The sequence below is a fragment of the Chiloscyllium plagiosum genome, chromosome 18 (assembly GCF_004010195.1).
Source record: "Chiloscyllium plagiosum isolate BGI_BamShark_2017 chromosome 18, ASM401019v2, whole genome shotgun sequence".
Classification (NCBI taxonomy): domain Eukaryota; kingdom Metazoa; phylum Chordata; class Chondrichthyes; order Orectolobiformes; family Hemiscylliidae; genus Chiloscyllium; species Chiloscyllium plagiosum.
The window spans coordinates 14620872-14635636 of NC_057727.1; the positions used below are offsets into that span (position 1 = coordinate 14620872).

Sequence of the window (14765 nt, forward strand, 5' to 3'; positions counted from 1 at the left end):
CTATGCCCTCTAGTTCTGGACTCCCTGACCCCAGGGAAAAGACTTTGCCTATTTATCCTATCCATGCCCCTCATAATTTTATAAACCTCTATAAGGTCACCCCTCAGCCTCTGACACTCCAGGGAAAACAGCCCCAGCCTGTTCAGCTTCTCCCTGTAGCTCAGATCCTCCAATCCTGGCATCATCCTTGTAAATCTTTTGCCGAACCCTTTCAAGTTTCACAACATCTTTCCGATAGGAAGGAGACTAGAATTGCACGCAATATTCCAATAGTGGCCTAACCAATGTCCTGTACAGCCGCAACATGACCTCCTAACTCCTGTACTCAGTACTCTGACCAATAAAAGAAAGCATACCAAACGCCTTCTTCACTATCCTATCTACCTGCGACTCCACTTTCAAGGAGCTATGAAGCTGCACTCCAAGGTTTCTTTGTTCAGCAACACTCCCTAGGACCTTACCATTAAGTGTATAAGTCCTGCTAAGATTTGCTTTCCCAAATTTTATCAAAATTAAACTCCATCTGCCACTTCTTAGCCCATTGGCCCAGCTGATCAAGATCCCATTGTAATCTGAGGTAACCCTCTTCGCTGTCGACTACACCTCCAATTTTGGTGTCATCTGCAAACTTACTAACTATACTTCTTATGCTCGCATCCAAATCATTTATGTAAATGACAAAAAGTAAAGGACCCAGCACCGATATCTGTGGCATTCCACTGGTCACAGGCCTCCAGTCTGAAAAACAACCCTCCACCACCACCCTCTGTCAGTTCTGTATCCAAATGGCTAGTTCACCCTATATTCCATGAGATCTAACCTTGCTAACCAGTCTCTCCAGTGGAACCTTGTCGAACGCCTTATTGAAGTCCATTTAGATCACGTCAACCACTCTGCCCTCATCAATCCTCTTTGTTACTTCTCCAAAAAACTCAATCAAGTTTGTGAGACATGATTTCCCATGTACAAAGCCATGTTAACTATCGCTAATTCAGTCCTTGCCTTTCCAAATACATGTAAATCCTGTTCCTCAGGATTCCTGGCTTGTCTTTACCACCTTTCATAAACAGTTCTTTTGGTGTTTTCACACCAAAAGTGACTGGAATGGATAAAGACATAAAAAGATGCATCTGGATGATTTACATATTAATGAAACAAAACCTGCAACCCATTCTAAAATATGAAGGAGTTAACAGCAATCTAGATTTGTTAAATATATTATTTCAGTTGCATGACACTGTAATCTTTTGCTATAAATTCTGTGTCTTACGATTTTATACTCCACAACCACCTGATGAAGGAACAGCGCTACGAAAGCTGGTGCTTCGAAATAAGCCTGTTGGGCTATAACCTGGTGTTGTGTGATTTTTTTATCTGGATGAGGGGATAAAGGCATATTCAGCCCTATAAAGATCAAAGAAAGAAACTGAACCATCAGAAAAGATACAAAGTAGAGGTAGACACAAACTCCATTACTTTTGAAACAGTTTAGCAAATTAAACCATCAGCCAGTGGGAAGATTGACCACCAGCGTATCATGCTGTACAGAGCAGATGTGAAGAGTAACTCACAGCCTTCCCTCTGTCCAGGGAATGATGGGGAAATAAGAAAGAAAGAAAAGTGAAAATGCAACAGGTTAATTAGGGCAGGACTGGGTGAGGGAGATTGGAACATAAGTAATGCTGTTGTGTAGCTTCACTAGGTTGATAACCTCATTTTTAAATACGTCTGATGCTGCTCTTGACTTGCCCTCCTGCACTCTCCATTGTATCAGGGTTGATCCCCTGGCTTGATGGTAGTTGTAGGGAAGGGGGTTTATCATAGAATCCCTACGGTATGGAAGTAGGCCATTTGGCTCAACAAGTCCACACTGATTCTCTAAAGAGTATCCCACCCAGAACCATTCCCCTACCCTATACTTTACATTGACCCCTGACTAATGCACCTAGCCTATACATCCCTAAACACGATTGGCAATTTAGCTTGACCAATCCACTTAACTTGCACATCTTTGGACAATGGGAGGAAACAGGTGCACCTGGAGGAAACCCACGCAGACACGGGGAGAATGTGCAAACTCCACACAGAAGCTAGAATCAAACCAGGGTCCCTGGCGCTGTGAGGCAGCAGTGCAAACCACAATGCCACATGCAGAGTCATTATGTTGCAGATTGCATTTGAGTAAATTCTGCTGCTGGCCCACTGTGTCTCATGGACGCCCAGTTTTGATTTTCTAGACAAAATCGAACCCATTTAGCACAGTGGCAATACCACACAACACTATGGAGGAATTGTAGACATGAAGATGGGACTTCATCTCAATGGGGACTATGTGGAAGTCATTCCCACAAAGCTGTCAGGGACAGATGCATCTGCAGCAAATACATTGCTGAGGATGAGGTAAAGTATATTTTTCCCTCACTACCTCCTTACAGTGTCTATCAACAATAGACATACAACTTCTGTCATATTCCTCTATCACTCCAGTACATCTTTTGCTCCAGCTGCCCCAGCTGTCACTGTGAAATTCTCTATCAACTATCATCTAGCTTGTGTTAATACTATTGTAGCTTCAGCTTTCACATTAGGACTACTCCACTCATGTTTAAATTTACATTGTCAAATTTAAAGCCGGTTAATCCTTGAATCCTGTGGTATCCTACTCCTGACACCATTTTGAGAGGTAGGGAACAGAGCTACCTAATGTAGACAGTTGGAATTTTCAGATAGCTTATGTTTATTAGGAAACAGTAGTTTAGGTATGATACATTAGTTAAGTAAAGAAAAATAGTATACAAGTAATGTAAGTAAGGATGATTCACTGACACTAGAGGGTGAACAGGCTGTGAGCACTCCATATTCTAGATGGTATGTTTGGAAACTGTTCCAGGATTTTCACAGGATTAGTTTTCCAGTAACAACATAGAGCCCTACAGCAATGAAACAGACCCTTTGGTCCAACCAGTCCTTGCCGGACATAATCCCAAACTAAATAATCTCACTTTAAGGTTTTCAGATTCCAAACTCCAATTGTTATCGTGCTGGGAAGGAACAACTCATTCCACAGACGGCATAACTGGTCTAACTTTGGTCTTACACATCAAAGTTCATCCCGATATGCTTTCATTTCCAACACTAAGCAGCTGAGATCTCGCAATATGTGACTCATGTTTGGTACGCAATGCACTTTAAACCTCAAAAATTATGCATGGAGTTTAAAAAATATACTCCATCTTTAAAATGGTCTGCACAATAAATACATTAACCTCTTCCAGGACTCTGCCTGCTAGCAAACACGTATTTGTAATCACAATGTCCCTCCCAAATTACAGTGCATATCATACACACGCACCATTATTGTTGTACATTTCGAAGGTTTATTGAATTCGTACCCAAACACCATGTATTACAATTCAAAGCTATAATTACAAAGGAAGGAATGATTATTAATTTCATATTAAATTATTGATTCGTATTAAATTATCAATTGCTCCTTCATTAAGTTTGCTTTAATTTGCTGCTGGTCATGCATTCCCTCAGTATACTACAATGTATAAACTGCGAAACCATTTAAGTTCTATGCATTTTTGAATTCTTCTTGGACTCAGTTCAATTGTTCAGTTCTGTTATCATATTGATTATAGCTAAGATTTTATTTGGCATGAGCAAGAATTGGGAGATTATTTCAGCAGCAATCTGTAACACACACCTGAGAGCTATGTTATCCCATTTTCCTTTGTGTGGACTGCGTGGTTCCATTCTAATAGACCTGTTTAATTTTGTCTACATTCACACATTTATGCCCCCTGTCCCCTGAATACTATTACTGGAAGGGGAGGTGTGGTGAAGTAGTGATGTTACTGGACTAGTAATCCAGAACTCCAGGCTAGTGTTCTAAGGAAAATGATCAAGATCCCACCATAGCAGATGTTTAGAAGTCTGGAATTAAAACTCCAGTCTAATCATGACCACTGTCAATTTTCATAAAAACCCATTTGGCACACTAATCCTCTCAAGGGAAGGAAATCTGCCTCCCAAATGCAACTTCAGATTAGTGATTGACTCTTAATTGTCTAGCTGCCTTAACTAAGCATCTTGGTTTTGAGGGAAGGGCAATTAACGCTGGGCATGAAGAAATAAAAAAAAATTGACAGTCATTCTTCCTTGAGCCAGAAACAACTCATGATGGAAGCTCTACACTTGTTTGTGATATCTGAGAAAACCTCAGGTGTGTATAACGGAAATATTACAATTGACACTTACATGTTGTAACACGATAAACATCTAAATTCTGCCCTGGGTTGCCTCACTGTCTAACTTTTGCATCCATGTAGAACTTTGAACAGGCCACATTTGGAATATTCTGTACAATTCTGGATGCCACATTATAAGAAGGATGTGAAGGCTTTGGAGAAGGAATAGAAATGGTTTACCAGAAATGGTTTACCTGGTTTGGACAAACTTGGTTTGCTTTGAACTGAACATCAAAGGATGAGGGGCGACCTGATCGAAGCTTGCAAAGTTATAAGAGGCATGGGTAGAGTGGATAGTCAGAATGATTTTCCCAGTGTAGAAATGCCAATTACTAGGGGACATAGATTTAAGGTAAAAGCGAGTAAGTTTAAAGGAGATTTGAGAGGCAGGAGTTTTATGCAGAGGGTGGTTATGTGCCTGGAATGTGCAGCTAGAGGAAGTGGTGGCAGCTGATACAACAGCAATGTGTAAGAGGCATCTTGACAGATACATGAATAGGCTGGAAATAGAGAGATACGGACAGCGTAGAGGCCAAAGGTTTTTAGTTTAGAAAGGCATCAGATGTCAGCACAGTCTTGGTGGGCTGAAGGGCCTGTTTTGTGTGCTGTACTGTTCTTTCCATTATCAGAGTGCAAATGGCAGATGTTGTTGGGGGCACAATTTTCAAGCACACTGATGCCAAGGCTAAGACTGTCTAAACATTCAGCAATTTTTTTGCTTGTCTTGCCATGAAGTCTAAAAATTTACACCTTAGCTGTTTTCTTAAAACTGGATTTTTTCTATGAGGCTGATGTATATTTTCCTTTAACTTTCCTTAGTAATATTTACCATTCCTTCGCAGTAAGCTGCTGACCCCTTCTGGAGGAACAGTCCTTTGCCCAAAATGTTATTCAAGTGTCTAAGTCCATACATAATGCTGACAGACTATTTCACCAGGAACAAGAAGAATCCTGACTTTCGTGTTAAACATGTTAAAAATGAGCAGTTCCTGGGATGTCGTTCTTGCAAATTGAGTCTGTTAAGGTAATGGCAGGAAATATTTCCTGGTGTATGAAGCAAAGATGCATTATGAATAATAGCGCCTTCAGTGGTACACTGTGAATATTTCAGTTGGTTTAACAGCTGGTTTGTGACGCAAGGCAACACCAATTGCACGGGTTCAATTGGAGAACTGACGGAGCTTATCATGAAGGACTCTTTTTGTCAACCTCTGCCCTTGCCTGAGGCAAGGTGACCTCTGGTTAAACTACCATTAAACGTCACCCTCTAATGAAATAGGACTTCCATGGTCCAGCAGGGGACTCTACCTTTTACTGTTAAGTATCTGGCTGAAGGAATGGCAATAATCCTGTAACAGGTTTCAACACTGAAGCTGACTCTGTTGATTTGTTTAAGCTGGTGGGGATGGGATTACAACTGGAAATGATGACAAATGTTATCTATGTGTACTGCTTTTCACTTGGGGCAACTTGGCTTTAACAAGATGGTTGAATGCTTGCGATGAGGATCCAATTTTAACCATCAGGCCTCAATGTCTGGAGCTGGGCCCTTGTCCAGATCCAGAGAGTCTGATGTGTGAATTGAAGTATGAGGTGGTTCTATAGGGGCCAGACCAATATCAGGCTGGTACAGTTATCACTGTGCTGGTGAGCCTCTGATTGACAGAGTCAAGTTCTTTTCCCACACAAACTAGGACCCGAATAGCAAGGTTATAATGTTGGTTGCAGTGTTGTGGAACATATGGGCAGAATGTACAATGAAAACTCTCCACCCATGACTACTGGCTGCCAGGTTTTGAATATATCAACTTTACTTGAGGGTCAGACAGGAGTGTTCCTCATGATACCACGGAAATATCGCTCTGCTGCATTTATGGAAGACCAAAGGGAGTCTTTCAGCACCCCAGCTTACTTGGTTCCTGTTCCTCATTCCTAATTTGTGGTTGCCCACAGGAAGGTCCACAGGTGGGGACATTACGTGTGTATTACAATCATTGAATCCCACCCTACCTCTTGCAAAAATGCCATCCCGTATTCTCAATTCCTCCGCCTCCGACGTATCTGCTCCCAGGAGGACCACAGAACACACCAGATGGCCTCCTTCTTTAGAGACCGCAATTTCCCTTCCCACGTGGTTAAAGATGCCCTTCAACGCATCTCGTCCACATCCCGCATCTCCGCCCTCAGACCCCACCCCTCCAACGTAACAAGGACAGAACGCCCCTGGTGCTCACCTTCCACCCTACCAACCTTCGCATAAACCAAATCATCCGCTGACATTTCCGCCACTTCCAAAAAAACCCCACCACCAGGGATATATTTCCCTCCCCACCTCTTTCCGCCTTCCGCAAAGACCGTTCCCTCCGTGACTACGTGGTCAAGTCCACGCCCCCCTACAACCTACCCTCCCATCCTGGCACCTTCCCCTGCCACCGCAGGAACTGTAAAACCTGTGCCCACACCTCCTCCCTCACCTCTATCCAAGGCCCTAAAGGAGCCTTCCACATCCATCAAAGTTTTACCTGCACATCCACTAATTTATTGTATCCATTGCTCCCGATGCGGTCTCCTCTACATTGGGGAGAATGGGTGCCTCCTAGCAGAGCGCTTTAGGGAACATCTCCGGTACACCCGCACCAATCAACCACACCGCCCTGTGGCCCAACATTTCAACTCCCCCTCCCATTCTGCCGAGGACATGGAGTTCCTGGGCCTCCTTCACCGCCGCTCCCTCACCACCAGACGCCTGGAGGAAGAACGCCTCATCTTAAACCTTGGAACACTTCAACCCCAGGGCATCAATGTGGACTTCAACAGTTTACTCATTTCCGCTTCCCCCACCTCACCCTAGTTCCAAACTTCCAGCTCAGCACTGTCCCCATGACTTGTCCGGATCGATTTTGAAGCTCTTTGGATGCTGCCTGAACTGCTGTGCTCTTCCAGCACCACTAATCCAGAATCTGGTTTCCAGCATCTGCAGTCATTGTTTTTACCTATTGGAAATAGTACTGCCACTGCCTATATGCAGCATTGTTATTTAATTGAAGTCAGCAAATGTGGACCCATCACCTTATTTGAAAGCTAAAGAAAGGAGGGGAAGAAAAGAATGCTGAATCCCCAATCTAGGAACCTGATTTAGCCTCACAATTGGATCCCAGCCCTGCCTTGTAGCACTGGCATTTGAATTTAGCTTTCATGTTTTCCTTAGCTTTGGAAAGGATTTCTTCTCTGGATTCTTCAATGTTATCAGAAATAATAGCAGATATAATTTGCATTAAGTTGGAATCAAGAAACAGGTAAGCTTTGGATTCAGTGTCCTTCCGCAAACATCGTCCATTACTATTGCACAACAGCCTGCTGCACCACATGGTAGCTGTAGTGATGTTTTTAACGAATTTTCCAAGGTTTTCATCAATCTGCGTCTTCAGATTCGAACAGGTTTCCTAACAGAAAAGCACAAGCATATGCACCTGTTATGCAATTTTCTAAGGATCGCTTCAGCTTTTTTAATATTGACTGTTACAGAAAAATGGCACACTTAGTCGAAAGATTTCTTCTTGCGTTCATCATGTAATTGTTACATTCTCCATGGAAACAGTCTACAATCAAAGCTTTCTTGACAACCAACTAACACCATTTTCTCCATCAATATAAATGTTGCTTTCCCTTTATTTTGTAAGTTTTTGTGAATTGACCTGATGAGCACAAGACAACAACTGCAATGAAGTATCTCTCTTTTCAGAAATACTCAAATTCTGTTCCATGAAATGACTATTTCAATGTTCTTGAAAACGTAATGACTTCAACAAGGGATCTAAATGCTCTAATAGGCACTCCCAATGGAGCCAACAGAAGGTTGGTGTTGCTCATTGCTACTGTTAGTTAGTTACATGCCTCGGTCATCAAGAATGTCTTCTTTCAGAACTGTGAGGTTTCTATGACTCTATGATTATATTGTCTTTGTTCACAGCCACTTCTCACATGTCCTCACTTGAATGGTTTTACATATATGGGAATTAAATACTCACTTCAGTGCGAGCATAGTTATTATTCCCCCACAGAATCACTCCAGAAGCCCCCATGGCTGCCATCTCTCCAATGGTGTGCACCAAGTCAATCTGGAAAAGCCAAATTCCAATTCAGTAGGAGTTCATTACTCATTATTTTACGGCGGAACTTAGAACCACACACACGCTAAGAAAAACCAACAAAATGGAGAAGCTAACTCATGCTCACTGAAACTGAACGAGCTAATGGTTGCATTCAGAAGCATCTTAAGATGTGTTGTCTTGTTTTTGTCTCACCATATTTCACATACAGCTCACATTAGAATAAACTTCTCACCTGAGTGCGAGGGTAGTTGCTATTCCTCTATAGAATTACATAGAAGACCCATGATGTGAACCCCTGTCCTGTTTGCTCCATAAGGTGCATTTACTAGATTCTGTCACAAACTTTGCTCCTTCCCAACACCTTACTTCCAGCCTCTTGCCAGATGCTATCGCCTATCAGAAACTACTTCTGATACTTGCAGTTATTGCTTTGTCTTACAGCAGCTGTTACGTCTGAAAGAGCTGGAGGACTGCAACATGTGTGTGTATTTTCAGAGACTTGAACTATATATTTCCTGTTACTTCTAAGACCTAAACTTGAAAGTGAATGAAGAGTAAGGCAGAGGGGAGGATCAACTGATACGCTTAATGGTAAGGTCCTCAGGAATGCTACTGAAAAAGAGACCTTGGAGTGCAGGTTTATAGTTCCTTGAAAGTAGAGTCGCAGATTGATAGGTAGTGAAGAAGGCATTTGGTATGCTTTCCTTGGTCAGAGCAATGAATATAGGAATTGGGAGGTCATATTGCAGCTGTACAGGACATTGGTTAGGCCACTTTTGGAATATTGCATGCAATTCTGGTCTCCTTCCAATTGGAAGAATGTTGTGAAACTTGAAAGGGTTCAGAAACGATTTACAAGGGTGTTGCCAGGGTTGGAGGATTTGAACTATAGGGAGAGGTTGAATAGGCTGGGGCTGTTTTCCCTGGAGCATTGGAGGCTGAGGGATGACATTACAGAGGTTTATAAAATCACAAGAGGCATGGATGGGATAAATAGAGGCTTTTCTATGGAATGGAGGAGTACAGAACTAGAGGGCATAGGTTTAGGTGAGAGGGAAAAGATAATAAAGGGACCTAAGGGGCAATTTTTTTCATGCAGTGGGTGATACCCGTATGAAATGAGCTGCCAGAGAAAGTGGTGAAGGCTGGTACAATTACAGCATTTAAAAGGCATCTGGATGGGTATATGAATAGGAAGGGTTTAGAGGGATATGAACAAAGTGCAGGTAAGTGGGACTAGATTGGGTTGGGATATCTGGTCAGCATGGACAAGTTGGACTGAAGGATCTGTTTCTGTGCTGTACTTCTCTATGACTCTATAACTTGGAAATAATGTCCTGCACATAACTCAGCCTGAAAATTTCACAATGTATAGATTTTTATATATTTATATAAATGATTTATATATGTATATATATATATAACATTCGATTACACTGTTCTAAAGCTGCTTTAGTTTTTCTAGTATTAGGTTATAAAGAGTTTCTTAATGGTGGGGAAAGAGAAGAGGAAAAGTGTAAGGAGTCAATTGTACAGCTCTGAGTTCCTTTTCAAAGGTAAATGAACAACAAAGATAGAAACAAGGTAGTGTTTTATGCGGCATGTTAAATCTGATAACAGAACCAGAAATCAGCAGCACATCTACTCTCTTCTTTTATCCCATGTGATCACTGTTAAAATTTAAGGGGCACATATTGGAGTTTCTGAAACAAACAGACTCAAACACAAGCAAGTCATCTTTCATCCTGAGGGACTGCCTAAGATAAAGAGCTGAACAAACCCAGACATTTTCGTAGTCTGGGATACTCATGTAAGACTATTTAAACTGGAAATTTGTTTGCCTTATTTGTTAATTAATATAACTGTTAAAATGCCAGAGGAGACAACCCAAACTTGTGTTTTACAATCAGTTAGGGACCGATAACTTATTTTTGGCTTATAATAGACAAAGTTTGAAATTCTGGGTATTTAGAAGAGAATAAAACTATCAGATTTTACAAGTTTGAACAAAATAACCTTTTCCACACAAAGGAAAGTAAAAACAACCTACAATTTATACACATCTTATACTCTAACATCTAGAATTAACATGATGCAAAAGCAGAAGTCCATGATGGTGATGAGCTCCACCTTGTCTTGAGGGCTTGACTGTATGTGCTCCAACCATGAGGAAGTGGCTGACCACATTTAGAGACACACAAACATTACTCAAAGTGGGTGCAGAAGCTGTCCACTGGCAGCACCACTACATGACTATCTGAATCAATCAAAATATTGTTAACAGCTGGTCATGTCAAGTTGCTATGCCAACAGCACAACCTAGGTCAATTTAGTACCAGAGTTGAGAAGTGTGGTGCTGGAAAAACACAGCAGGCCAGGCAGCGTCCGAGGAGCAGGAGAATCGACTTTTCATTACATCACTATATAAACAAAATCGCCCAGTTCCTACGTCTGAACAACCAATGGTCACCATGTGGTATTATCCTGATTGCCACTACCAGCATGATGCGGTAGCTTGTTCTCTGCCAGTCTGTAGCACAGAGTAAGAGTTGGCCAAAATAGATCACCGCTACCAATAAATCCTCTGTTGTCTTTGAGTTCTGAAGAAGAGTCATATCAGACTTGCAGAATTAACTCTATTTCTGGCTGCACAGAAACTGCCAGATCTATTGAGTCTCTCCAGCATTCTCTGCATTTGCTCCTTTGTTGTTGAGCAGTGACCGAGGATACAGCATTGTAGGTTACCTATAGAAGAGGTACTGTTCTTCAGTGACAAAATGGCTTATTGCATGATAACAATTACCGCAAATGCATTCTAATCAGGCATAATCTTAGGGAGCTGATACAAATATATCTGCCTTCTCTGATAGCTGGAATAGAACTCTACCCACAGGCTGTATGATATCAGCTGAATGGGTGAATCAGCAGAATACAACTTATATTTTTTAAAAAACTCCTCTAGAAACATAACCTTAGCCAACAGCAATATGTATTTCTTACCTCAGAGAGGAAATCAAGTGTTTGTCTGTATGAGTATCTGGCATAAACCAAAACAGGGAGGGCTTCCTTTGATCGACCATAGGCAGCAATACGGAGTGCCTCCTTCACCCTATAGTGGGTAAACTTCTGTACGTGATCTGAGTTTGCAACCCTCTGAGGAATGTAGACACTGGGATATAAGCATTGTGATTTCTCCCAGAGCCATGTCAATTTATTGTTATTAGAGCTGTCTTGTTTTAGGCATTGACCTGTGTAATTAGTTAATTTATTGAAGTAATTGTAACAGTCTGGATATTTGTAAAAGCCCCAGCAACCTTTTTCTCTTTTTGTATGCCCTAGCTCTAGTGTATCTGCCATAAAAGCCTTTGCAGCAGTTTGAAAATTATTTATGGCATTTTTATTAATCTCATCTTCAGTTAAATTAGACTGTTTGCTTCTTTCCAGCTCTATTGAGTTTTTCCTGTAGATATCCATCACACCCCAGTTGCGGACCCAAAGTGGTCGCCAAGCCTCCCAATCTACCACTGCAAGACCGCTGAAGTCTTGATCCATTAAACTGTTAATGTTTCCAGTCGCTACATCAAGGTGTTTGCTTAGACTGGCATTCTGAACAAGGCCCCCATTTATTGGGATGCCCTCATCTGTATAGAATGGATAAAGCCCCAGTTGCCTCTTGTAGAAAATGGTGATCTTCTTCCCAATAAGGAGGCCATTTTCATTGGCAACAATGCCATATTCATCCAGATCCAATTTAATTCCAAAGCTCTCATTACAATTTGCAATAGGTGTGTTCCAAATCACAGAAAATGGCTTATTATAAATCATTGGGGAGGGCAGTGTTGGTTTAGCTTCTACCCCTGATATGGTGGGCAAATGGGTAGAGAGATAAACTAAGGTGCATGTGAGTTGTGTGAGAGCTGATAACATGATTACGGCTCTTTCCTCAGCAATTGGTCAAGTTCTCCCAATTAGAGCATTCTGTAAGACAAAAAACCCCCACAAAGATTCATTTGGATACCAAAAAAACATTCCACACCAACCAATCAAACATTCAAGATTCATTGTATAAGTGTTAGTCACGCAACATTGAAGTGCTAAGTGTTGATCTCTGCAGTGTGATAATAGTAAAAATGTGCTAAAAATATTCATCTTCCACCATCTGCTTTTTAAACATTCATTCATGTCACATTGGCATCACTGAATGGGCCACTATTGTCCATTCCTGGTTTCCCTTGACAGGATGGCAGTGAGCTACCATCTTGAACCATTGCAATCCATTACATTAAGGACAAAACAGTAGCAACAGAGAAAATAGGGCCGCTTAAAGATCAACGAGGCTGTCTATGATTTCCCATGGAGATGGGAACCACAGGAGATGGATGAGATACTAATCAAACATTTTATATGAGTATTTACTGTGGAGGAGGACATGGAAGCTAGGGAACTGGGGCAATAAATAATGATGTCTTCCAAAGAGTATGAATTACAGAAGAAGTAGTGCTGGAGGTCTTAACATGCAAAAAGGTAGATACATCCTCGGGACCTGATCAGGGGTATCCCAGAACTAGGGAAGCTAGGGAAAAGATAGCCAAGCCCCTTGCTGAGGTATCTTTACCAACAGCCACTAGTGAGGTGTCTGAAGGCTAAGGAAAAGCCAGGGAATAAAAGACCCGTGATCCTGATGTCAGTTGTTGTCCTGGGAAACAGGATGTACATGCATTTGGAAAGACAAGAACTAATTAAGGATAATCAACATGGCCTTGTGCATGGAAATCATATCTCACTAACTTTTTTTTAAGAGGTGACGAAGAAGATTGATGAAGACAGAGCAGTAAATGTTGTTACTATGGATTTTAGCAACGCGTTTGACATGGATCTGCATGGTAGGTTGGTTAGTAAGGTTAGATCACATAGGATCCATGGATACAAAATTGGCTTGATGGTAGGAGATGGTCAGAGAGTGTGGTGATACAGGGTTGTTTTTCAGACTGGAAGCCTGTCACCAATGGTGTGCTGCAAGGATCGGTGCTGGAGTCCACTGTTTTCGTCATTGATATAAATGATTTGGATGAGACTATAAGAGGCATGGTTGATAAGTTTACAGATGACATCAAAATAATTGGTATTGTGTACAGTAAAGACAATTACCTCAGAGTATAACAAGACCTTGATGAGATGGTCCATTGAGCTGAGGAGTGGCAGATGGAGTTTAATTTAGACAAATGTGAGGTGTTGCATTTTGGTAAACCAAACCAGTGCAGGACTTACACGGTTATTGGTAGCTCTGGGGACTGTAGGGGAGCAGATGTGTAGATCCTTGAAAGTGGAGTAGCAGGTAGAAAGGATGGTGAAGAAGACGTTTGGCACATTTGCCTTCTTTGGTCAGTGCATTAAGTATAAGGATTGGGATGTCATGTCGAGGCTGCACAGGACATTGGTGAGGCCACTTTTAGAATACAATTCTGATCATCTTTCTTCAGGATGGATGTTGTTAAATTTGAGAGGGTACAGAAAATATTTACCAAGATGTTGGCAGAACTGGAGGGTTTGTGTTACAGAGAGAGGCTGGATAGGCTGAATAACTAATGTGTTTTTCCCGGGGTAGGGGAGTACAAATCTAGAAGACATATGTTTAAAATGAGAGGTTAAAGGTTTAAAAAGGTCCTGTAATGATAATATGGCTTTAAGAGGTGTATTTTGTTTTGATTTTAAGATAGAGGTGCCAAGCTGTGTATTTGAATCCAATAAACAGCTTGTGAGGCCTTGGATTTTTTTTCAAAGTTAGAACAATAGAAGCAGCCTGAATGGGTGGGTTGGGCTTAAGCTCTCACAGAACGAGGACTTTTGGGTTTTTTGTTGGTAACAGTTGCTGGGTCTTGAAACTGAGTTTGGAAGCTGCAGCACATCTCTCCTTGCTTTCTTTCAGAGTTTTCTCTTGATGTGTTTTACCTCTTAGACTGGAGAATTGCCTGTGAGGCAATCTATTTTACTGAATTTGCCTTTGGCAATGGTGTATTCATTGGCTGTTACCACATTGGAACAGTTCCTGTTTAGTCATTAAACAATCTACTATTCTATTATCTTTTCAAATAGAATTATTTCAATCTCTTCTTTCTTTGATTGTATCTTAACTATAGTGTATGAATAAAGTGCATTTTGCTTCAAGATTGGTAGTTTAACCAATCTAATTGCATTCGGATGTGACACGTAACAACTTACCTTGGAAATAAGAAAAAGTTAGGGTCTAGACTATCCTCTTCATATATTTTGAGGAGGCCTTGTCTGGTCCATAACAGTCCTGAGGGTTAACTTTTTTTCCCACAGAGGATATGGAAAGAGTTATGAGAGGAAGTGGTAGAGGTGGGTGCAATTACAATATTTAGAAGGCATCTGAATGGGT

The 14765-nt window shown here is 41.4% G+C and overlaps 1 protein-coding gene across 1 annotated transcript; it reads right to left on the reverse strand.

Moving 5' to 3' along the window:
* Positions 1–7211: 7211 nt before the first annotated feature.
* On the reverse strand, positions 7212–12350 carry LOC122559245 (hyaluronidase-like). Its single transcript, XM_043708627.1, has 3 exons — positions 11366–12350; positions 8282–8371; positions 7212–7696 (listed from the first exon to the last, which is right to left on the reverse strand). Exons 1-3 carry the CDS (start codon positions 12290–12292, stop codon positions 7376–7378), a joined length of 1338 nt encoding a protein of 445 aa, XP_043564562.1. The 5' UTR covers positions 12293–12350; the 3' UTR covers positions 7212–7375.
* Between the last annotated feature and the right edge of the window lie 2415 nt (positions 12351–14765).